Source organism: Sorex fumeus, unplaced genomic scaffold (assembly GCF_029834395.1).
Source record: "Sorex fumeus unplaced genomic scaffold, SorFum_2.1 ptg000205l, whole genome shotgun sequence".
NCBI lineage: Eukaryota > Metazoa > Chordata > Mammalia > Eulipotyphla > Soricidae > Sorex > Sorex fumeus.
In genome coordinates this window covers 116,587-142,253 of record NW_026606262.1, presented here as the reverse complement: position 1 = coordinate 142,253, position 25,667 = coordinate 116,587, and the positions used below count along the sequence as shown (strand labels likewise).

General features: G+C 49.5%; 1 protein-coding gene across 1 annotated transcript in view; it reads right to left on the bottom strand.

The window, feature by feature from the left end:
* TNS3 (tensin 3) overlaps window positions 1–25,667 on the bottom strand; it is a 217,173-nt gene that overhangs the window by 100,558 nt on the left and 90,948 nt on the right. Inside the window, exons 9-14 of the mRNA XM_056108286.1 lie at window positions 22,955–23,067; window positions 22,669–22,729; window positions 21,615–21,690; window positions 7,953–8,082; window positions 7,645–7,710; window positions 5,328–5,432 (exon numbers count right to left, since the gene is read on the bottom strand). Coding sequence (XP_055964261.1) covers window positions 5,328–5,432; window positions 7,645–7,710; window positions 7,953–8,082; window positions 21,615–21,690; window positions 22,669–22,729; window positions 22,955–23,067 — 551 coding nt within the window. The remainder of the gene's footprint in view (window positions 1–5,327; window positions 5,433–7,644; window positions 7,711–7,952; window positions 8,083–21,614; window positions 21,691–22,668; window positions 22,730–22,954; window positions 23,068–25,667) is intronic.

Below are 25,667 nucleotides of genomic sequence, written 5' to 3'. Positions count from 1 at the left end.
CAAATGAGACAGCATCCCTGATTCTTGAGCGTTGACGGAGATCAGAACTCCGGATTCTATCCCTCATTTGAGTGAATCATGATATTCCAAGCATAGCTGTTTCGATTCCTCTTTGAGAGACCCGAATAGCGTTCTCATCCTGTTTTCGTAGGGCCCAGGTCTCTGAGGAATATGTTAATGCAGGAAAAACAGTGGAATCGAAGAGATGTGCTCGTAACTGGAGGTTCTTTGTCCTCTTAGTTAATTCTTCAATGCTCTTGAACTTACAGCTATTAAACTTACATCTGTGAAAATATTTTCTCTCATTTGGTAAGAGTTTCTTTTTATTTCCGCTCAAGTTTCTTGTCAGCAAGAGCTTTTTATTTGATATCATCTTGTTTGGTTTCACTTGTTATCTTTGCAAATTATTAGGCACCTCTGGAGGTCGTACCCTGGAGACTTTACCTGTTGGTCACTGTATTTTAGGGATTCTGGATCACGGATCACGGTCCTCCCATTGTTCATCGATTTGCTCGAGTGGGCCCAGTAACATCTCCATCCTGAGACTTCTTGTTACTTGTGTTTGGCATACCGAATACGTCACGGGGAGCTTGCCAGGCTTTGCCGTGCGGGCGAGATACTCTTGGTAGCTTGCCGGGCTCTCCGAGGGGGTGGAGGAATCGAACTCGGGTTGGCCATGTTGGCTGCGTGCAAGGCAAATGCCCTATTGCTGTGCTATCGCTCCAGCCCAGGGATTTTGGTATAATCTTAAATTCTTTAGTCCAACTTTGAATGGTGTGAGCTATGGGTCATTTCATGATTTTCATTGGCTATCCAATTTTCCCAGCGTTTTCCATTTGTTCGAGAGATTTTCCTTTCTCCACTTCATTCACTCACCTCAAACTATCCATAAGCCTGAGGGTAGATCTGGGCTCTGATTCTGTTGCATTTGGTCTGAGAGTCTGCCTTTCTCCCAGTACCACACAGTCTTGATTACTGTAACTTTATACTGTAGTTTGTTTACTTTTATTTTTTCTTTTGTTTTTGGGCCACATCCCGCTGTGCTCAGGGCTAACTCCTGGCTCTTCCTCAGGAATCATTTCTGGAAGCCTCAGGGAACCATTTGGGACGCAGGGAATCAAACCCGAGTCAGCTGAGTGCAAAACAAGGACCTTGGACACCGCACTATTGCTTTAGTCCTATACTATGATTTAAAGTCAGGAAATGCAACACCTCCCATCTTAATTTCTCTCAAAATCGCTTTAGCTAGACATAAAGTTTTATGATTCTATACAAACTTCAGCAGACTTTGTTGAAGTCTTGAAAGAATGATGGGGAAACTTGATGGGGATTACAGTGAATCTGCAGAATGCTTTGGTGTGGACATAGATTATTTTTCCACTTCCTAATGCTCTTACCTATTTCATTCAGGAGTGACTTAGATGTAAAAGTCTCTTACACACTTTGCAAGTTGATTCCTAGCTTGCTGAATAAAATATTTTTTCCCTTCATGGTGACATCACCAAAAGTTCCAAGTCCCTAGCTAGGAGTGATGCGTGATGGGATCAACAGTCTCAGAATGGAGCACAGATTTTACTCTTCCTGGCAATGGGAAGAAAGAGTTTCCTCACAGGATACGCAGAAGGAAATTCACAGGCTTTGGTATGAATTTGACTCACACTCTCAACACAGTGTGCAGGCTCAGAGAAGTCTGGTTGAGATGCAATTCGTTCAGTTTGTCTGCAAGAAAGCCTTTGGAAGGGAGAGGCATGAAAACAGGCCCCTGCCACAGCCTAATCACAGGGTCTTGTGCTGCTCACATTCATCCAGGCATCCTGAGATTTCAGGTCCCAGCAACCCATACAGGCAGGGACCCCAAATCTCAAGTGCAGCCATCAGAGAGAGGCATGGCAGGAACGTATCACAGAGGGCAGGGACAGAAGGAGGAACCAACACACATTAAGCTTCAGCTAGCCTCCAAGATTCCCAAACCACATCACCCACACCCACTCCCGCTCCAGACCCCAGCCCTAGGGCAGCACAGCCGGGGACGAGGATCTGGTCCACTCAAGCTATGTCTCTGGGTCACCACTCACTGTCCGCCCTGTGTCTCTATCACTGGGTGCATGTAGGCTCACCATGCGTGCCTGCCTGGAACAGTAGGAATTAGGGGCCATCTCTGACTTCACAGCATCTCAGGGCTGGAGGACTCAGCACTCTACTGCCAATATAACACTGACTTTTCTGACCAAATCCAATCTTTCTCCAAGTTAACACTCATTTACTTCTTCATAGTTCCGATGCCCAGAGCAGCAGGCACTGTGGAAGGTAAGATGAGCCTTGAACACAGTGAAGCATGAAGTTCCTAAAGAAATGACTCTGTGCAGTTAATTCTGATTCACAGAATCATACCAGAAGGGTCCCTGGGACTGTGGGTTGGGAGGCGGCAAGTCAAGAAAAAGGGGGCAAAGGGATGCAGGGGTCTTTTTTGGATTGGGTGTATTCTGAGGAGTGGGACTGCTAGGAAGGGAAGACTAATGGTTAGTTTTTTGAGCAATAATCATAATAACTTGCAAAAGGGCTGGCTGGCTGGAAACAACCCAAGCCCCCAAGAACAGATGGCTGGATAAAGAAACTATGGTATATCTACACAGTGAAAAACTACTCAACAGTAAGAAAATATAAAGTCATGCAACTTCCTGCTACATAGATGAATCTGGAGAGTCTCGTATTGAGAAAAGTCAGCCAGAGGGAGAGGGTCAGACACAGAATGACCTCCCTCATATGTAATATATGAAGAAACTGTAAAGGAATAACAAAACTCCACAGGCAGCAGAAAGGAAGAACACTTCAGTAGGAAGCTTGCCACTGGAGTGGGGAGGCGTGGTGTTAAATCAGGGAAGTCTGGTCACTCATCTTTAAATGGGAAGTCACCTACACTCCAGGCAGACCCACTTTGTCTAGGCACGAATTTCCCATCAGGGACCTGCAGGCACCTCTCCACTGTCTCCCATCCCACCAGAGTCTGGAGCCTCCAGGACACCAACCCCACTAACTTGGTGTCACCTTCCAGAACCCGCCAGGCAGCTCTTGGGAGTCCCATTGCCAGTCAGCAAGGAGCTGGTCCACGCAGCAGAGCCACACCTCCCATCATGTGAAGCCACACACTCTCCCAGGCCGACATACCCGCTCTAGTCCATGCACCGCTCTGCATTCTGCGCCACTTGCCTACAAAAGCCATATTCCTCTCTGCAACCTTGCTCCGGATTAGGGTGCTGAGGCACAACTCACCTTTAATACTACCCTGGTTCCTGGCACAGTCCAGTTACGGCACACAGAACATCCTGCTGAAGCAGGCAGATAGAGAGATGCACACATACGTAAAGCACACGTTCTCTATACATACAAACATGCGTGCACACACAGTATGTTTGGTATTGTTTTGTTTGGGAAGTCACATTCAGTGGTACCCAGGATTTATTTCGGGTTCTTTGCTCAGGGATCACTCCTGTTGGGGCTCAGGGAATCAGATGGGGTGCCAAAGATTGCGCACAAGTTGGCAAAATGCAGGGCAGGCTCCTTACCCACTGTAATATGTCTCTGGCCCACACATGGTGTGCTTATACATATGCATACATACATAAACTCATATTTATACATGTACACATACAGACATGCATAGACCACAAATAAACAAAGTGTACACTTCTCTGAGCTGATTTACTTTCTTCCGCTTTTTTGCCTCTCTGATGTTGATTTCTCTATTAAAAATGTTTCCCAGTTGAGTCCTAAAGTGCCATCTCCTAGTCTTCAGGACAAAGGGCTGTGAGGTGCCTCGCAGCAAACACCCGTGCAGAGAGCTTTGTTCTGGCTTGAGTGGCAGCACTGTCAGCTACAATCAATGTGAACGCCAACAAAAATCTTAGATAAGCTACTTCAGACAGAACCACACAGAGCAATGCTGATGAGTTACTGAAAACACTGTGAATAGAGACTCACAGGAGCCTGGACCCCTTTTTCCCCAGAAGCAAAGACGAGCTCCCTGTATGGGACTCAATAGCACAATACCTCCCTGAGGGTGAGAGTCGACTGCCAGACAGGAGCAGCCTGCCCTTCTGACTTGCTCCTGGGGCCATGTTCCCTGATGTCACACTGAATCTTTCCCCCATGGCCTCTCTCTCCCTGCCAGCCCCTTCCTGTTCAGGTGAATCTAGAAGGAGGAAAACTCCATTTCCGGACCTGAGAAGAGAATCAGGTGTCAAGTGCCCAGAGTGCAGTCATTCCAAACTTGACAATAGCACACTTGGGGGGGGGGGGGGATGGAGAGATTCGGGGGACAGCAGGAACAATCAAATGGGGGAGGGTGTTGGGGAGAGGAGTGATGAGAAATTTTTTTGAAAAGAGAAGTGGCCAAATGAGTGTGGGAACCTCCTTTTGCTAGCTTGGTGGAGGGGATGGACACGACTCAACTCACCTGGAGACCTGCACCAGGTCAAATACCCAGACGCAAATCCCATTTCCTCTGAGATTCAGAACAGCACACTACTCAGCTTCCCGCCCTTAACAGCACATAACCCTGAAAACTAGCACAACCTAGACCAGCTTTGGTTTCTCCTGGGGTCTGTTCTGTGGTGGGTGTATAGGCATGTGTGAGGACTGAGTAACATGCAGAAGTCCTGATTTCTCTCAATCAGTCGCCCGGAGCTTCTCTCACAGACCCTGTGCCCCATCCCCACTCAGGACACTGCCACAGGCTATGACTAAGTCATTCAGTATTTCTGTAGGTGAACAGAGAATAGAAAATGAACAGTCCAGAAACAGGTTAAGGGAGATGGAGCTCATGCTTCACATGTGAGGGCCCCAGATTCAGTACCTGGCACAGCCAAGACCCCTGAGCACCAATGGAAATGCCCCCAAGTGCTGTATCCACAGCACATTCTGAGAACTCTGGTGTGCCCCCACCAAACAGACAAAATGGAAATTAAAATGCTGCAGGCATCAAACAAGAAGTCCACAGTAGCAAACAGAAATAAAAGCCAAATATCTGTACCCAAGAGACTCCATAAGGTACGCAGGATGGCGATGGCCAAATTTTCACAGCTCATACAAAGACAGTGAGAGAGAGAGAGGACAGAGAAAACACAACTCAAGCCACAGGAGCCTACCAACAGCCACCGCCTGCTACTGCTGACGTTCCCATGCCTGACTCTCACGGAGACCTCAGACACCCCACTCAGCCCCTAGGTCTCTAGGCAGACAGCCCACCTCTAGCCTCTTCACATGTCCCACTGGGAACAGGAGCTGCTCAGGCCTGGCTCTGGGTACAGGACCCAGGGATCTACACACACCTTCTCCATCTGCACTCAGGTTCTCGTAGGAGTCCCACCGGATCAAAGGGTCAGCGGTGTTGAAGTCCACAGTTACCCCATGGTCATTGCGCAAGTGCTCACAACCTGCAAAGGGGACACAGAGGTCAACTCCAGAGCCCAGGATCTCCCGCATCTACCCAGAGCATGTGGAGCACCCCTCTTCCTACCAATACTATTCTGAACAAGCTGGAGGTGAGCTATAGCCTCACCATATAAAGGAAAGTTGAATAGTGGTCCTTGCAATATAGGCTCAAAAGCCCATTTCATAGATTAAGCACCCAGGGGTGTGAAAGGGCCAGCTTACATGGGTATGAGGCGAAGACAAAACCCACTTTGAGACTGCCATACCCACACTCCTCATTAGTCTGAAAACACCGAAACATCTTAACACTGCTGACAAGTAAATAAACAAGACCTCATATAAAAAGAAAGTGATTATCATCCACAGCTCTTAAAAGCAATTTTAACATTCAAAATATGGGTTTCGGTGATGGGAATGGACTTGTTGCCTTGGCATTAAAGGGGCTGATTCTTGGGGCTGGAGTGATAGCACAGCGGGTAGGGCGTTTGCCTTGCACGCGCCCAACCCAAGTTCAATTCCCAGCATCCCATATGGTCCCCTGAGCACTGTCAGGAGTAATTCCTGAGTGCATGAGCCAGGAGTAACCCCTGTGCATCACCGGGTATGACCCAAAAAAGCAAATAAATAAAAATAATAAAGGGGCTGATTATTTTTTAATTTATTTATTTTTATAAAGTTGTTCATGATTTATTACATTCAGTATTCTAACGCTAATCTCACCACCAGTGCACCTACCCACCACCATTATTTCCAGTTATCCCATCCACCCCTCAAGCCTGCCCCTGTAGCAGGCCCTGAATAATTTATTCTATATTGCTTGTTACAATTAGTTACAGATCAAAATTATTTTCTTAGATGAGAATGTGTGAAAACTGTTGTATCTCACAATGGAGCCATTAAGCCCTTGAAGAAGAGATTACTAACATGTTACCAGTTAAGCCTGGTTGTGTTCATAATTTCTTAATGGAGATAGGTTGCCTTCTACTTTATATCCCATCCAATTTGCTGTGCTACTCCTGGTTCATCAGTGGTGTAGCACTTGACACGTCACACAGTCAAAATTTTTGAATGGGGTAATATAGCTGTAGTAAAAATTTTAACTGGATGTTTACTTTGGGTGCACCAGATGACAGAGCCTAGCATGGGATTTGGAAGCATCTGTGCAATTTACTGATCTTTTTCGAGATGTATTTATGAGTCTCTGAATCATGGCAAGTTAATGAGCTTAGCTGGCATCAGAAGCAGTTCATTAGCATGTCTGCCAGACTTCTGGAAGAACAGGGAGATGGGGTGAGGTCGCCCCATCTCCATGAGATCCTGGAGATCTCAGTTACAAAACCCGCATACCTGAGTCCTTCAACAAATCAATTTCTGGATGTAGCTCATCCCAAGCAGTGGAGTCTAGCCATGAGCATGGAAGAGGCTGTGGGGTGTGGAGGTTTGCAGCTGCTGGGGCTCTCTTTGGGGGGGGGGGGGACTCACCCACCCCCACCCCCCTCAAGGGTGAGGGGTTGATTCTTATTTCAATGGATTTTTATAAGAACTGGGGATAAATTTTACCTGTATTTAAAGTCTACTAGGCTTCCAATCTCCTTTAAGAACATTTATTATGGCCATTTATTATGGCCAAACTTTACTCAAATGGCAAAGTTTGTGCTTAGCATGCACAAGATCCTGATTTTGATCCTTGATCACAGAGTGTGCCCCTACAAGAAACTTTTGAGGAGGCTGTTTATTGAGGGAAGAGTTAAACAGGAACTAAGGCACTGCCCATTCCTGAGGTCCTACGCTATTCCTCTAGAAAGTTGTCTCTGGGATTCTACTGTGTCCTGTAACCTCCAAATCACTTGCTCCTTCATTGGCTAATGCTTTCTTTTTGGAGCAACAGCACAGGGTAGGGCGTTTAACTTGCGCGAGGCCGGGCGGGTGAGCTGGGTTTGATTCCTCCGCCCCTCTCGGAGAGCCCGGCAAGCTACCGAGAGTATCTTGCCCTCACGGCAAAACCTGGCAAGCTACCCATGACATATTCAATATGCCAAACACAGTAACAACAAGTCTCACAATGGAGACGTTACTGGGCCTGCTCGAGCAAATCGATGAACAACGGGAGGACAGTACAGTGCTATGAAAATTCCCAAACACGTGCAAAGGTGAGTGTACAGACACCCATCACCCGATGTGGTCACCAGCCCCCAGCATCTCTCCTCCACCCACCTTGAATCTTCTCAGGAGTGGCAGAGAATATTAATTCAATCTTCCCATTATCAGGAAACCGGTCATCTAAAAAACAAAACACATTGGGCCAAAGGGCATGTGAATTTTATCCCTTCCCAGCCCACCCCCTTCCCAAACCTGCCACTCCAATGCCTACAGAAAGCTTGAAGTTGGCAATGCCCTTTGTTAAGGCTGATTTATGAGTAGGCAAAGGAGAGAATAGTAAAGAAACACATGGCAGGGCCACCTGCGTTCCCCTCACTGAGACTCCATGGCCCACCACCCGCAGCCTGGGCACCAGGACCCACCTTTGCTGGCACTGTCCAAATCCTCCTTCCCAAACACAAGTCTGTAGCCCTGAACAGCTCCCGTGTGGAACTGCAAGCGGAAAATGACATCGCGGGTAGCTGAGCGGTACTTCTTATGGTAGCACTTCACCTGGGAAGGAAAAGCAAACTGTAGGAGGAAAGGATCTCTGCCAGAGGCAAGTATAGTCCCTCAGACGAAGCACCACTGTGTGCCAGAGCAGGGCCCCAGCCTGCAAATACCTGAGCCCAGTGAAACCAAAACTCCTCTGAGCCTTCAGAGTGGCCCAAGGTTCCAGAAAATGTCTGAGCAATGAAAATTCTCTGTGTCATTATCCCAAATATTATTGTTTTGTTTTGAGCCACCTGGAAGCACTTGGGGGTCATTCCCTGTGTTGCTCAGGATTACACGTGGACCTGCTGTAATGAAGAACATGCTCAGGGGCTGGAGTGACAGCACAGTGGGTAGGGCGTCTGCCTTGCACGCGGCCGACCCAGGTTTGATTTTTAGCATCCCATATGGTCCCCCGAGCACCGCCAGGAGTAATTCCTGAGTGCATAGCCAGAAATAACCCCTGTGCATCGCTGGGTGTGACCCAAAAAGAAAAAAAGAAAAAAGTGCTCAGCTCATTGAGCTCCCTTGTACTTCTGTTTTTCTGTATTTTAATGTCTACTCTGTAGACATTTTTTCACCCAAACACCTTTCTGTTTTACAAGAAAAGAAAGAAAGAAAGAAAAAGAAAGAAAGGAAGGAAACGAAGGAAAGGAAGGAAGGAAGGAAGGAAGGAAGGAAGGAAGAAAGAAAGAAAGAAAGAAAGAAAGAAAGAAAGAAAGAAAGAAAGAAAGAAAGAAAGGGGTTGGAGCAATAGCACAGCGGGTAGGGCGTTTGCTTTGCACGCGGCCGACTGAGGTTCAATTCCCAGCATCCCATATGGTCCCCTGAGCACTGCCAGGAATGATTCCTGAGTAGATCAGCCAGGAGTGATCCCTGAGCATCGCCAGGTATGACCCAAAAAAAAAAAAAAAAGGAAAGAAAGAGAGAAAGAAAACGAGAGGGAGGGAGGGAGGGAGGGAGGGAGGGAGAAGGAAGGAAGGAAGGAAGGAAGGAAGGAAGGAAGGAAGGAAGGAAGGAAGGAGGGAGAGAGGGAAGGAGGGAGGGAGGGAAGGAAGGAAGGAAGGAAGGAAGGAAGGAAGGAAGGAAGGAAGGAGGGAGGGAGAGAGGGAAGGAGGGAGGGAGGGAAGGAAGGAAGGAAGGAAGGAAGGAAGGAAGGAAGGAAGGATGGAGAGAGGGAGGGAGGGAAGGAAGGAAGGAAGGAAGGAAGGAAGGAAGGAAGGAAGGAAGGAAGGAAGGAAGGAAGAAAGGAAGGAAGGAAGGATGGAGATAGGGAGGGAGGGAAGGAAGGAAGGAAGGAAGGAAGGAAGGAAGGAAGGAAGGAGGGAGGGAGGGAAGGAAGGAAGGAAGGAGAGAGGGAGGGAGGGAAGGAAGGAAGGAGAGAGGGAGGGAGGGAAGGAAGGAAGGAAGGAAGGAAGGAAGGAAGGAAGGAAGGAAGGAGGGAGGGAGGGAGGGAGGGAGGGAGGGAGGGAGGGAGGGAGGGAAGGCAGGCAGGCAAGCTGATTACTACTGTCAGTTCTATTCTCAGGACAGATGCACCGACTGTGACCTGGAGAGAAAAGGTGGCGGGGGACAGTGAGATACCAAGAGGCAGACGTGAGGAAGAGGAAGACACAGGGGAATGAAGATGGGGTCAAGGGCGGGAGTGAGGCAGAGGCAGAGAGTTGCTAAAAACCTAGGAAGGAGAGAAACAGAGCTGGGGAGAGAGCAGGATGGGCAGAGAAGACTCACTACCACACCTCAACTGTCAGCACGCAATGCCCACTGAGACCAGCTCCCGGGATGACCACATCCGTGACCACATTCAGGCTGAGGGTCATGAGGCAGGGACTGTATGTAGCTCAGGCACAAGCAGTGGTGATGTGCAGGATCCAAGAAACCCTTTTAGGCGCTGAGGAGAGGGTGGGCTGAGCAGGGCCCTGAGTGTAGGTCACTTTTCCTGGGGTGTCCCTGGGAAAGGGGTGGCGGGTTATTCTGCAGGGTGCAGTGGGGAGCGGCATGTTGGGAGGGGGTAACTCGCCCTGCTCCCCCCCAGCAGCAATTCCACAATCCCCCAAGGACCCAGGCCAGACAGACTGGCTTCTGCTCTCAGTTGGGCCCAGCAGAGAGGCAAGACTGGATGCCAGGACGTTAGAGCCACTGGTGCTCGCAGAAGAGACTCTAGATAGGGAAAGAGGCTTTGAGACCAAACCAGGCTCCCCCAGACCAGGCAGGAGCAGCAGGAAGGTGCCAGAGCCCTCCACCTAGAGCCCGCGTCGCTCAGGACAGACAGACACCAGGAAGACGTGGGCTGGGAATGTGTCCTTTGGGACAGACTGGAGGTTATTTGTCTCTGTGCTATCTACCAGGAAACAGTCTAACACATAAACAGAGAAATGTAAATAATCCGTCTGAGGAATGCTCCATGTTGACAAACACGTGCCGAGCATTCCCTCTGCTGCTGGCGCCAGGCTGGGCTGGGTCAGAGAGGAGCTCACGGGGCGTGGCTGGAGGAGCTCCAGATTCTCCAGAACTATGAACATTTAAATCTGCTCTTTGGCAGTAAATGGTTATCAGTGACAGTCCTCCCGGGCACCCCCACAGCCCTACTCCAGGGCCCTGGCACCTGAGTACATGCTCATCAGGGTCAGTCTCTGGGGGAAGAGCCCAGGGCCTCCCCTAAGACGTGCATGGAGGGAGCCCTGCACGCAGGCCCTGAGGAAACAGGCTCACACTCTGTTGCCGACCTCTCACCCTCAGAGAGACCCAGACTCCACCAGGGGTGTCCTGGAGACCACAGGGAGCACGGCAATGGGGCGGGGCAAGAGTACAGGCCCGATCCCCAGCACTGCCAGGCAGGAGCGACCCCCTTCACTGACGAGGGTGTCCCCTCATAACCCTGGGGAGACTGCCTCTCACATACGGGGCCTCAGAAGCTAGCCTCTGTGGGGAGCCAGCAAGGTCCTGCTGGAAGGGCTTGCAGTGGCTGGCAGCAGGAACGCTGACCGACAGGTGCAATCCAACTGAGCACCAGGCCTGCAAGAAAATTCTGAACGAGCTGCACACACAACCCCGGGAGTCGAGTGCCACCAACACATCTCCCATTCCAGAGGAGATTTTCTCCTGTTCTGAGGCAAAGATGTCCAATCCAGAGCCATGCAGCTCAGCCCTCAACTGTCCAAGACACCCTAGGTTCCCTCTTCAACATCTTCCTCAGCTCATCACAGACCCTGCACACACCCAGCCCCCAAACACAGACACACATGGTGAGATGAGCACTGCCCTTGCAGGCTGACAGGACCTGCCACTGATCCAGGAAGCTCCCTGCACACAGCTTCCTATTCTTCCTGATGAATTTCTCTTGGGCTGATCCGGGCCATCAGCCCAGCCTCTCCAGGTCTCCTGCCCTCTCAGGATCTGCTTCTGTTGTCTCCTGAAGACAGGGGTAACTAGAAAGTCTCCCTCACCCAGACCCCAGATGTGGTACATCTACACAATGGAGTACTATGTAGCTGTTAGAAAAAAAGAAGTCATGAAATTTACATACAAGTGGTACTACATGGAAAATATCATGCTAAGCGAAATGAGCCAGAAAGAGAGGGATAGACATAGAAAGATTGCATTCATTTGGGTAAAATAAAGTAACAAAATAAGAGACTAACACCCAAGAACAGCTGTGATAAATTCCAGGAGGTTCACTCCATGGCTTCGAGGCCAGTTGCACACTCTAGGGGTAAAGGCAGCTCAGATGGAGAAGGGAGCACCAAATAAAGAGTGCTGGGAAGATCCACCAAGGACGGGAGATGCATGCTGAAAGTAGTCTATGGACCGAACATGATTGCCACCCAATGCCTCTTCTGCAAACCACAGCACCCAAAAGGAGAGAACAAAAGGGAGTGCCCTGCCACAGAGGCAGGGTGGGATGGGGGATGAGGGGGGGTGGGAGGGATACTGGGATTGGTGGGGGTGGAGAATGGGCACTGGTGGTGGGATGGGTACTCGATCATTGTATAGCTGAACCCAAGCACAAAAACTTGTAAGTCTACAACTGCATCTCATGGTGTTTCACAAATTAAAAAAAAAAAAAAGGAGCGACAAAATGAACAGAAACTTTCTCAAAGAAGAAATCCGAATGGCTAAAAGGCACATGAGAAAATGCTCTACATCATTAATCATCAGAGAGATGCAGATCAAAACAACAATGAGGTATCATTTCACACCACAGAGACTGGCCCACATCCAAAAGAACAAAAGCAACCGGTGCTGGCGCGGATGTGGCGAGAAAGGCACCCTCCTTCACTGCTGGTGGGAATGCCGACTGCTTCAGCCCTTTTGGAAAACGGTATGGACGATTCTCCAAAATGAGAAATTTAGCTCCCATTTGACCCAGCAATACCACTCCTGGGAATATATCTCAGAGAGGCAAAAAAGTATAGTGGAAGTGACATCTGCACTTGTTTGTTCATTGCAGCACTCTTTACAATAGCCAGAATCTAAAAAAACCTGAGTGCCCGAGAACAGACGACTGGTTAAAGAAACTACATCTACACAATGGAGAACTATTTAGCTGTTAGAAAAGATGAAGTGATGAAATTTACTACAAGTGGTACTACATGAAAAGTATCATGCAAAGCGAAATAGTCAGAAAGAAAAGAACAGACATAGAAAGACTGCATTCATCTGGGGAACATAAAGTAACAAAATAGGAGACTAACACCCAAGAATAGCCAAGATAAGTACCAGGAGGTTTACTCCATGGCTTGGAGGCCAGCCACACATGCATGGGAAAAAGCAGCTCAGATAGAGAAGGGAGCACCAAATAAAGGGTACTGAGAGGATCCTCCCAAAACGGGAGAAACATGTTGAAAGTAGACTATAGACCGAACACGATTTGCCACTCAATGCCTCTTTTGCAAACCACAGCACCCAAAAGGAGAGAGAGAACAAAAGGGAATGCCCTGCCACAGAGGCAGGGTGGAATGGGGGGGTTGGGTGGTGGGAGGAATACTGGGATCAGTGGTGGTGGAGAATGGGCACTGCTTGAGGGATGGGTATTCGATCACTGTATAACTGAAACCCAAGCACAAATATTTGTAAGTCTACAACTCTACCTCATGGTGTTTCACTAATAAAAATTTAAAAATAAATAAATAAAGTTAAAAAAAAAGACCAGCACTGTCCACGTCACAATATGGGGAAATGAAAGATGAAATAAGCAAGTAAAGCATCAACTCCCACCCTTTCACTCCCACCCCATCAGTAGAGCACATGGGGGAGAGGCCCACGCCGCAGTCACAGCAAACAGGACTGGGCTTTCAGAGTGAGTAGACATGGAACTATCATCTCAGGAATTTGTTACAAGGATTGGACCGACAACATAAACAAAATTGGTAAATCAAAAAATCCATTAGTGAGGCCCAAGAGAGAGAGAGACTAGATAAGGCACTTGCCTTATACAGGGCCAAGCCAGCTCCAATCCCTGGCATCCCATATCACCCTTGAGTGATCTCTGATCATATAGCTAGGAGTATACCATGTGACCCATAAGACCAAACACATACATAAAACAAAAACACATTATCACTGTCACATTTATATACACTAAACCTTCTAGAGAAGATCCTCAGAATTCAAAAACATTGCTAGAAGGAAACAATGACTGCAAGAAGAATTCTACATGTAGTATCTCTTTTTCACACTAAGACAATTCAGAAACCAATCTTGCTTCCTAGTTGTTGCATGAGATATGTCTGTGTTTCCAGATAGACTGATTTCCAGGAGTCACCTCATCTCATTTCCTCTGGGGTCATCAATACCATGCACATACCTGGCGCTATCATATGGGGTCAAATTCTGATTCAAATAATCAACCCTCTCCCAACCTGATACTCAAAACCAGTTAATGTGCTACACAGGCTTCATCCTTAAACCGAAGGACAGTATTTCTATTTCTAACTTTTCACCAACAAAAAGAAAAGCACTTTGAGGTTGCGAGAGAGTGCAGTGGGGAAAGCACTTGCCTTACCCACCGCTGACCCAGGATCACTCCCATATGGTCCCCTGTGCCCACCAGCAATGGTTCCTGAGCACAGATCCAGGAGTAACCCTTGGGCATTGTCAGGTGTGCCCCCTCCCCCCCCCAAAAAAAAGAAAAGCACTTTGGACCTGAAAGTCATGGCATGCAAGGCCTAAAGCTGCAGCCCTGGCACAGCACCAGCCAGAGGCAAGTACTCTAAGTCACGGCTTCTACTGTCCCTGTGCGTGCTGGCCTTTGCCAAAGGCAGCGGTACAGATCCAACTCCCGGTCACCTAGGTTCCCACGTGACTAACACAAACAGGAAAAATAAAGTAGAACTCTCAGGCCTACCAGAAAAGAGAATGACAAGTTTCACCCTACTTCTTCTGGTAGCCTCAAGCTGTCAAGAGAGGCCTTAATGCACCTGGAACAGAGAGGGATCACTAAGAAAATGATGGTTGGAAGGATTGGTTGGGAACGGAGATGTGTGCTGAAAGTAGTTAAAGGACCACAAGTGATGGCCTCTCGGTATCTATGTTGCAAACCATAATGCCCAAAAGTAGAGAGAGAGTATGGGGGAAATTGTCTGCCCTGGAGGCATGGGGAGGGTGGGAAAGGGGGGGTATACTGGAGACATTGGTGGTGGGGAATGTGCACTGGTGGAGGGATGGGTGTTTGGACACTGTATGATTGTTACTCAAACATGAAAGCTTGTAACTATCTCACGGTGATTCAATATAATAAAATTTAATAAAAAGGATTTATGTGCAGAGAATGAGCTACAACCACACACTTAAAGTTATGGAATTTTGAAAGCTACTCCTCTTAAGTCAAAAAACAAGGAAAGAACTCTCTTCAATTTCACCCAGAAGTGAAAGTTAATTTGATGGTCATATTCTATGTGATTCATTCTAAAAAACACTTAAAGCTTGTACACGAAAACACAGCCGAGTCCTCGATGCTAGGACTACAATGACAGCCCAACAGCCCAGCCCTGCCTTACCGATAGAGGGAGAAAGATGGACACACAAAGTCACACACTGACTAACAGGGGGCACTGATGTGAGCATTTATATGCGCACACACAGAGACTGAAACCTGCCCTAAGAGCCAAGTCCAGAGAAGGCCCTAAGGATGCTTCCATTCCCTGAGTGGACAATGTGCCTAAGGCAGAAAATAAGACACCCTAACAAACGCGTTGCTCTTACGACTTCACGGGGAAGCCATCCTTCTGTGGAGAGTCAGCCATCAGAGCAAAACCACAAAGTCCTGTGCCACAAAGACAGCCAAAGTGGCCGCCAGACTTGTACTAGCAGAGGCTGCAGGATGAGACACGCCAGCTGGGACGTGTTCACAAGCCCATCAGGGCTCTGGAGGCCAGCCAGCTCCAAGGAGCCTGTGCCCACGTGAATTCCTCAGCACAGTTACTTAACAACTGGCTGCAGTCACAAAAGATTCTGCCCTCCCACCTGACAACAGCACAGTTACGGGACGAGGAGGTCCTGCCCTTTGGGAAGGAAGGACCTGAGAACCTGACCTCTGACCCATGCACACTCAAAGGCTGGGAACCTGCAGGATGGGGCTGGCCACGGACAGGTAAACGTGGCCTCTCAGTGACCTGCCAGCTGTCTGCCAGGAACAGGAATGACACTTCAATAAGCAATAATTTCAAGTATTTTCGAGTTAACATAGCCATGGTCTAGGGGCTGAGCATGTGACCACTGTCAACATGTCTCCACGCAGAATATCTCCTGAGGAAAGACAGGCAAACTGGCATGGGAACAAGGATACTTCAAAAACCAAGGAGAGAAATAAAGATGTGACAAGGTGCTCTGATGGCCCAGGACTGGGTGCCATCCCCAAAGCACTAGGGCAACTGAGAAGCACCAGCAGAAAACAAGCCCAGACCTCTGCATCCTGTCACAACCAACGCTAACCCTCTAACCTCTAACCTCTGCTTCTTGCGGTCCTCTCCAGGGCAGCAGCACTGCCAGTTCCTGGATGAGGAGCACACCTGTGTCTGAACTTCACACAAGAAGGCCCTGATATGAAGCCCCCAAAGTTGTGGCAGTACATGCCCCCCCACACCACCGGATGTCCAGGACAGATGGAAATAAAGGCCTCCTTTTGGCAGTCTTGTCTTTCCAAAACCAGATGCTCAGAGCTCCTCTGAGCAGGCAGGGTCCGGGACACAGCCAATGTCATGTCAGGAGTCCACATCTATCCCGTAAGTCATTTGCTAGAACCAACAGCCTGGGATTCTTAGCTGAACAACCCGAGGAACCCCAGAGGCAAGAGTTGTGCTGGCAGCAGCATCGAAGCTTGTCGTGCGGCCTCCAAACCTCTCCTCTGACACTCCACTCAGTTCTCCCTCCACTGTGAAAGGGTCCTTCTATGCATACCCAAACACATCGAGTGTCCTTTGTACAAGCGCTGTCCCCAGTCCTGTCACTCCATAGCTCAAGCTGTCGCCACTCATGTCACTCAGTGGCTGAAGCCTAAACTCAGTGGTAACTGGGTCTGGAATTACTTGCTTCAGGATCAGAGTGTGAAGAGGGAACAAAAATGAAAAAAAGTTGCTGACAAATCAAAAGGACCAATCTGGAGAGAACGCATTTATTCAAGACAAGACCCTGAAAGAAGATGAATAGGGGAAAATGAGATTATTATGGTGGATCCTGGTTCAACCTGACTAAAGAGGAGGTCAAGACATGGACACAGAAGGGTCCACCACAGGAAGGTCAGGAGACAGGTGTGGGCAAGGCTAGCAGGATCTCAGCCTCCAGAACTGAGGAGAAATAGGTTTCTGGTATTTACGGCACCTGCCAATGGTATTTCATGATGCTGTCCTAGGAAACAAATAAGAGTTCAAAGTTTGACTTAGAGAAGGTGACTGAACTGAGCCTCTTCAGTCATCGTTCTGTGAATGGCAGCAGGAAAGCGATACCGTGTGATGAAAAATCAGCCCTCCTCAGTCATGGCCCACATCTTCCTCCTTCCAGCTGATAACATTAAGAAAATAAGTGTAGCGTGTATAAAAAATGAGTGGTACATACAGGAAGCAGAAATAAATAATACAATCCTAAAAATACTCTATTAGGAATGCAGAAAGGAGCCAAAGGGGGATGGTTTCAAGGTTAAGTATTTCCTGTGAAAAGACTAGAACTGTGTGACTGAATATTTTAGGGAAACAAAGAGGCCCCATGGCCAGAAGCGTTCCCTGCAACTCTACAGAGACCACGCGTGGGAAACCCAGTGCTCTCACGGCCTGTTCTCCTGCATGGCTGCTCCGCTTCCATGCAGACGGGCCTAGGATGACCACAGCCTTGTCTGTGGATCACCACAAGCTGCACTCACTTGCCCAGGAGGCCACAGCCAGGCACAACCTTCACGGGAGGCCCAGCTGGGCTCATTTGCTGGGAAGTGGCACTGGTCAGAATTCCTTCCTCAGTCCTGGAACTTGCAACTGTAACCAAGTGGAAGCAGGGCAGTGATTGGTGAAAATAATGCAGATGGCACATGAGGGCAGAGATGAAGATGGTGCCCTGGGCATGGTGCCTGCTCTCATCAGCCTCAAGCCCCATCTTACAAGGATGGTTACCAGCTCTGGAGAGGCTCTGGGAGGTACGCAGGGGCACAAGGCCTTCGAGGTGAGACCTAGCGGTGTGTTGACCAGGCCTGCAGTGCAGCCTCAGCCACAGCCCTCCCCCAGCTAAGGCAGCAGGTGGCCTGACCGGGCAGCATTACCATGAGCAAGGAGAAAAGACACTGGGCACAGACTAGAGCAACAGAACAGCCGGGAGAGGGTTTGCCTTGCACCTGGCCGACCCAAAGCAGATCCCAGGCAATCCTCTGAGCACTGCCAGGAGTGATTTTGGAAGGCAGAGCCAGAAGAAACCCCTGATCATCCCCAAGTGTAGCCCCAAAACAAACAAAACAAAGAGATCCAGGACTCTCTGCCTCTCCCCTGAGGATACTGACCATAGCCAAGAGTGCTGGGCATATGCGCCAAGAAAGAGGGAGCAGGCAGCAAGAAGGGCCTGGATGGGAGTCTGTTTGGGCCCAGCAGATGAGACCTCGGGAAAGTCTAGAGGGCAGGGCAGGTGGGGAGACAAACTGGGAGACCACTGGGGGCAAAGCACCAAGGGCACCTGTGCTCGGAGTCCTGGACCCTCACAGACCTTCTCTCCTGGTGAGCACAGACCACTCCAGAAGCCGGCACACTCAGGGACCAGGGTCTTCTAGAGTCTTGGACCAGAGTCTCCCATCAACTCTCCAGATGTCTATTGCCTGAGTTCTCACCTTCCAGGACCTCGATAAACCACCCAGAATCTTCCTGTTCCTGCCAGGCTGCTTCCAACTCACCTCAAGTAGCAAGGACACACTGGGATGGGTCTCTGGTACTCTGGGATTGGTGTGGCCACTTCCAGCCTCTTCCTCTCTACTTCCTAAACCTCCCACCTTCCAGCGACTCAAGACTCCCAGGCCATCCTTCTGGGCACTTTGCTCATTTTTCTGCTCTCCCCCCTCTGTGAGTCTGCAGAGCCTTCCAGCCTGTTCAGGACCACCTGGGTGATCCAGCACTGTTCTAGAGGTTCCACAGAGCACCAAAGAGCCACTGAGCCCTGCCACTGAGCACCCCAGTCTTGCACCAGCCTCTCCTATCTGATCACATGCACCCCCTGGAAGTCTGCCCCAAATATTTGGCACACAGTGCCTCAGAATGCTGGACATGGGGACGTTTACTAAGACTGGACCAATCACTGCCCTTCAGGCCTCCTGCACAGAGAAGCCCAGCCAACCCAATGAAAGGTCACAGAGAGGGTCTACATAGGAGCCAAAGACAACCATGAGCCACCAACACATGGTGACAGGCATATTTCATGTAGCCAAGAGTGCCCTGGGGGAAGATGCTTTCATCCAGAGAGACAAACACAGGAGCTTGTGCCTTCCCAACCCAGAGGGATGTGGCTCCAGCAAGCATGCCACCTGCCAACAGGCTGCTCCAGCCCCAGCACGCAGAGAGGCCAAGTTCAAGCTCGCCTGAACACCACTTCCACCCACTCAAGCTTCTCTCAGCTGCCCCGCCCCATTCCTGACCATCTCCTGTTCAACCAGGGTCAAACCACCACCTTCCCCCATGGCCTCTCCAGCTGCCCCTACCTGCACACCTAGTTAAAAACATTCCAGCTGTCCGGGGCTGGAGCAATAGCACAGCAGGTAGGCTGTTTGCCTCGCATGCGGCAGACCCAGGTTCAATTCCCAGCATCCCATATGATCCCCCGAGCATCGCCAGGAGTACTTTCTGAGTGCAGAGCCAGGAGTAACCCCTGTGCATTGCTGGGTGTGACCCAAAAAGAAAAAGAGAGAGAGAGAGAAGAAAAAAAAAAGAAAAGCATTCCAGCTGACTGACACTCAGGCCTCCTCCTCTGACCCACACTCAGCCCTCAACCGCCACAGGGGGAGGCTGTGCTGGAGCTGGGGCCCACGGGAAGGGGGCAGGGGTTCCAGAGGAGGGGCCTGTCCCAGGTCAAGCTAGTGTAGGCCCATCACAGCTGTGGCTTCCACCACTGCCAGTCTGTTCAACCCAATGAACTCCAAGCTCCGTGGGTGCTTTAGTGCGGGGACCCCAACCCAGGGCTCAGCCGCCAGAGCATCTGTTCAGAGCTGGAGTCCAGCCATGGGCTGCTGAGTGCATCTGACATCCCGGCAGTGCGGGTATGGGAGAAACCAGAGATTCTGCCAAAATGGAAGTTTTACTCCTTCCTCCCTTCCTTCCTCATCTAGGACCCAGCACAGACATTCAGAAAGCTGCAAACATGAACAGGGCTGAAAGATATCTACACCGATAGGGTGAAGACGGGTGAGGGAGGGAGGAGAGTGAAAAACGGAAAAAGAGAAGCCACTGGGGCTCTGGCCAGCCACCTCACTCAGGAAAGGCCCTGTGGTCACTACCAGAAGGGCAGACAGGTGAGGAGCCACAGCCAGCATGGGTTTTTCAATCCATCCTCATTAGTTTTTCAATCCCTCCCCAAGGGTCATCGCAAAGGACTAGCCATAACTACTCACCTCCGTCTGCGAGTGGGGAACCCATGCCGGAGATGCTGAACCCTCCCTGTCTCCCACATCCGAGACAACGCCATGGGAAGCAGAGGGTCCAGTGCCTTCCCACCAGTCTAGGGCCTTTGAGCCCTGCTTTCCTGTTCTCCACTCGGGAAGTGGATCCCAGTGCCAGCGCGTGAGGTTGGTGTGCAGGATCAAGCCCTCTAAGCCGGGCTGCTGTCAGCCCACAGTGCTCACCAAGAGCACAGCCAGGGCCTCACTCAGGAGCTCCTGGGGAGACTAGTTCACAAGTGACTCAGCAGAGAGTCAAGAAGGAAAACACGGAAGCCTCCAGGCCCTTCTTCCTGGGAGGCAGCACATTCCAAGGGCCTGGGAAACGTGTTAGCCACCTACACCTCAGCTACCTACAGGGGATGAAAACAACCTTCCCACTGAGAACTTGCTGCAAATGTGGAAGAGGCTGATGTCTGCCAAGGGCTACTTTTGTATTCTTCCCTCTGTGCTTGGCAGACCCTAACACGGCAAGGTCCAGGCAGTTTCAGTGCTGGTCATACTGCTGTCTCCTCTGTGCCCATTGTGGAGACGTGCAGACTCTGCTCCCTGCCCCCAGAGTGCACAGGGGCACAGACCCCTGCAGGTAAAAGTGTCCCTGGAAGGCTAGGTGTCAGAGCCGCAATCTCCATGCTCCAGGAAACTCCCAGGTTCTGTGTGGGTTCAGGATGTGGCAGGTTCACTAGCAACTAAGAAAGATGGTGAAAACCCTAAACTCAGGAGAAATAAATGTAAATCCTCAAAACTGCTGGAAGAACCATCCATAACACTGAGCCAGGTTTCAAAACATTGTCCCTTCTTGTTACACGCAGGGTGCCACTGAGGCCGAGGCTCTCAGAAGCACACAGAAACCACAGCAACGCTTCGAGGTGTTGCTTATTTGAGACCGGTCTTTCTAAAATTATTTTAGGTTTTGCCGCAGGTGCAATTTGGATATTCATCCAGGTGTTATTTTAGCGTTTACCTGACTTGAAGGTAGGTAAGAGGTGAAAAATGTAACAGTGAAGAACCAATACACCCAAGAACCGGAATCACCTGCAGAAATTACTGTTTGGGGCACTAACCAAGCTGCAAGAGACCATCCGCGCTTCACACTTTAGTGCCTAATGATAAGCAGGTGTTTACAGCTAGAACTACATCCTGGAAGCCTGTGCTACTGTGAAGATTTACACCACGGTCAGAGAAGAGAAGCCTCAGAGGCACAGAGGCTGAGCTGGGACAATTTTGAGGGTATGGAAAGTAAGTGGCTATGACAATTTGTTCTTTGTTCTATCCCTTTTACTAAAATAACTTTGCTCAGGAAATCACCAATCACGTGAAGGCAAAAGCTGCTTTTGTATTCTTCCCTCTGGCTTTGTCTCTTGGAGTGCAATATTATTTTAAGAGGACACTGCATTTTCCTTTTGTGACCTGGCATTTCTGGGGCACAGAGACAAACACTCACCATGATGTCTCCTTTCAGGAGCTGGGCCGGTTCTATGGCGATGAAGATCCTGTTTTGGTGTTCTGGGCCAATAGTGCTTTCGGATAAACAAGAAGGGACATCATTATACAATTTCACCTTACATTCAGAAAAAACAGATTCAGAAAAATAATCTGACACCGAAAACTCAGAAATCCCACAAACTATCCCACAGGCTCATGAACCAGCGGCTAAGGTGGAAAGTATAGAAATGAGGCAAAACGGTACAAAAAGGTCAGCGGGTCAGGCCAGGTCCTGGAGCCACATCGGATGAGAGAGCGGCTTGGGCAGCACAGAGGCAGGCTGTGGCACCGGACGCCAGCAGCCAATAAAGCACAGCATGCATGCCACGGTCCAGGGGTGCTGGGCCACCGCAAAGTCCAGAACACGACGTTGGCTCATCTGGGCTGGACGCAAACCTTTTTAAAAACCTGTACCTATTTTGAATGATGTCATAAAACTCTACCTAAACCCCAAAGGCCAGAAATTAATACAAATCCTGAAGTTGTGTGCCTGCAATGCAAAACTCAGGAGAACCTGAGTCTGCAGCAACGGTCCAGTGGAGAGGTGCTCGCCTTGTACAGGACTGACCTCAGTTTGATCCCCAGCACCCCGTATGTTCTCCTGAGACTGCCAGGATGATCCCTGGGTGCAGAGCCAGGAATAAGCCCTGAGCACAGCAAGATGTGGCCCAAGAAAACTAAATACATAAAATAAAGTAGAGAGAAAAGAAAACTAAAACAATCTCATCACAGAGCTGGAGAGACAGTGGAGCAGGTGACGATCTGAGTTTGATCCACCACAGATCCATCACCAGCAGTGATTCCTGAGCACAAGAGCAGGAGTCAGCCAAGTACGACTGGGTATGGCACCAAAACTGAACCGAAACAAAAAAACCTGTCATCATACTTTGCCCAAATCTGACACAGCCCCTGTCCCCTCCAGGGGCCAGCACTCATGCCTGACAGAACCTGCCTCAGCCCTGCTTCCCATTCCCAACCCCCCGCCCCACCAAGCCCCAGGAAAGCAGACTTACTAGATGCCCGACGTGTACACAGGACGCATGGCTTGGTAGAGCTTCAGGAAGGGCCGGCACACTGCAAGACAGCAGAGCATGAAGATGTGACATGCAGAGAGGAAAGGGCCTCAAGACAGATGCCTGCGGCAGCCTTGAGGGGGTGGAGGCAGGCTCCTGGGGAGGGCTGTGTAACTCCTCGCTGACCCCTCACTGCGCAGGCAGACCCACCACCTACAACGGCTCTGTCCAGTGGCCAGGCTGGGGAGGAAGGGAGGCCACAAGCCACGCCCTGTGGAAGACTCACCTCCACCCGTGTCAAAGTTGGGGGTGCCGTGGAGGACGGCGAAGTGCAGGAACAGGGGTGAGGCGTTCATTTTCACCACTCCTGACAGGAGCCCGCTGAGAAACTGAACGTATCTGCAAGAGACAACCCACTCAGAGCTCCATGGGGCTCTCTGCCGCGAGGCTGAGGACATGCGTCTTGGCACCCGTGACTCCCAGAGGCACGCAAGACCCCCAGCAGATCTGCACTTCACACCCCAACCCATGTGTACAGGAATGAATAAATGAACCAATGAGTGAATGAATGAATGAATATCAAGACACCCCTAAGACCATCCCAATAGTCTGTCAAAGAAGAGCTGACTCAACAAAGCTGCGGATTAAAAGCAGTTTTTCCAACAGCATCACGATTTTTCCCACAGATATCTTTTCTTTCTTTGCAGGAAACACTCTCCCTGGGGATGATGTTTTCCATGCTCCATCGCAACTAGCAAATAAATTTTAAATATCAAGCTTTCGAATGTCAGGGAACTAACACAAAACCAGATGCCATTTCTGTACCTAATCCACAGGATGCAGCCATTCACCAAGGCAGAATTTTTACATCCGTAGTTTCTCTAAAACTCCCTGTTCATAAAAATTTTTTACTTGGCATAAGCTTAAATCTCCCCCAAACCCTTAATATTCAAAGTTCCATGTGAAAACGTGACTTTGGTAAGTCAAAGGACTATCCTAAAGGCACATCTCGCCCTATAACTCTTAAGTTTCCCCTCCAAGATACATATGGAATCAGGTGCTGCCCTGTCCCGCAGCAGGGGCCCCTACTGGAAAGACAAGGCTTGCCAAAGAGCCTTCTGTGCTCCCTGCCCTGGCCTGGACAGCACGATGACAGACCACAGCAGTGGCGCACTGCTGGAGGGATGTGAGGGACAGTAAGGAGCTCTCTGTGGAAAACGCCTATGGACGCCATCAAAGGCTACGCCAGAGCAACATCACTGGTCATGGCTGGAAGGCTCCCTGAGTGAGAAAAAAGTCCTGATCCTCATGTCTACTAGGCAGGCCTGGGCAAAAGGACATTCAGGATGGAGCACCCCAGCAGGGCACAGGAAACCTGTTTATACTCCTGAAACAGCCCAGGCACCAGAAGAGAATCTGGACAGCTCCCAAGGCTGCCTCGTGGCCCCACGTTCAAGGGGTTCATCACAAACTCGGATCCCAATTAAATATCGTGTCAAAACTTACAGAAATATCAAAAAGCAAAGAATGTATAACGTTGGGGGGGATTTTGAGATGTTTAGATCTGAGAAACACCCTGACCTTCATGAAATTAACTGAAGCGGCATGTCCAGATGGTCTCTCTCAGCCCCATGAGCACTGGGAGAGCTCCCACCTGGCTCTCTGAGCTCCTGGCAGTACCAGAGAAAGCCAGTACCTTTCCCACACTAACCTCAGTGATGAGACCCACAATCTGTGCTGTTGTCTCAATGCTTGGGGCATGGAGAAAAAGTAGCAGAGCAAAGGAGGTCTATCATAAGATAGTGTTATTCATAACTTCTATAATGCTGATGACAAACTATGGCTACAAAAATATTTTTTTTTCTCATTGCTTATCAAAGTTAAAGTCACGGAACCTCTACAACACTGTCATGAGTTATAATCCAGGGCTTGTTTGGGGCAAAGAACTCGTGTCTGTCCCCTGCCACAGTTCCATCTGCTAGAAAGAAGCCATTGTTGAAGGTGCGACCATAGATCAACTGTGCTGTGGCTTTAAGAGTGAGACATAGTGGAGCCACAGAGATAGCATAGTGGATAGGGCCTTTGCCTTGCCCACGGCCGACCCGGGTTCATTCCCTGAACACAGAGCCAGGAGTAAGCCCTGAGCACTGCTGAGTGTAGCCCAAAAACAAACAAAAAAGAAGTGCATGAGAACCCTCCTTCCTGCTCTGCCTCCTCCTGGTAAATCCAGAACTGACTCTGTGCAGGAACAGAGGGAGGGTCATTGCTCAGCTCTGATCTCAGGGACTATGGGCACCAAGCTAATGAAGTCCCTCTTACTGTGAGGTAGAGTCTGAATAACTTCTGAATCTTAGCTCTAAATCAGTCCCCAGGGATCCTGGGGCATTTTGGACACAGACTGTCACAGCACTGTGTGTGGCCCCAAATACGAGCTCACGCAGAGTCCTTCAGTCCAAGGTTGGTTAAGATGTGAGAACTGTGGATCATGAAAGGTTACAGAGAGGACTTCAGTTCTCTTTTTCAATTTTTAGATTCTACTAAGAATCTGTAGCAATTAATAATAATCACTGTCACTGTCCTCCTGTTATTCATCGATTTGCTCGAGAGGGTCCAGTAACATCTCCATTGTGACAATTGTTACTGTGTTTAGCATATCAAATACGTCACGGGGAGCTTGCCAGGCATAACAACAAAGTTGTACAGCATGGAGGGCACTGGCCTTGCACACAGCCACCCTGGGTTCAATCCCCAGCATCCCATATGGGCCCCTGAGCACCACCAGGAGTGATCCCTGACTGAAGAGCCAGGAGTAGCCCCAGACCAAAGTCAAGTGTGGATCCCAAATAAATAAATTTCTAAAAATTAAATTAAATTCAAACAAAAAAGCAATATAGGTATTTTCATATTATGTGCTGAGCAATTTAAATGTAAACATCCTAGTTTATGTTCATCTTCTGCAGGGACTTGTCAGAATGTCACACTCTGGAAACTGTTCAGAG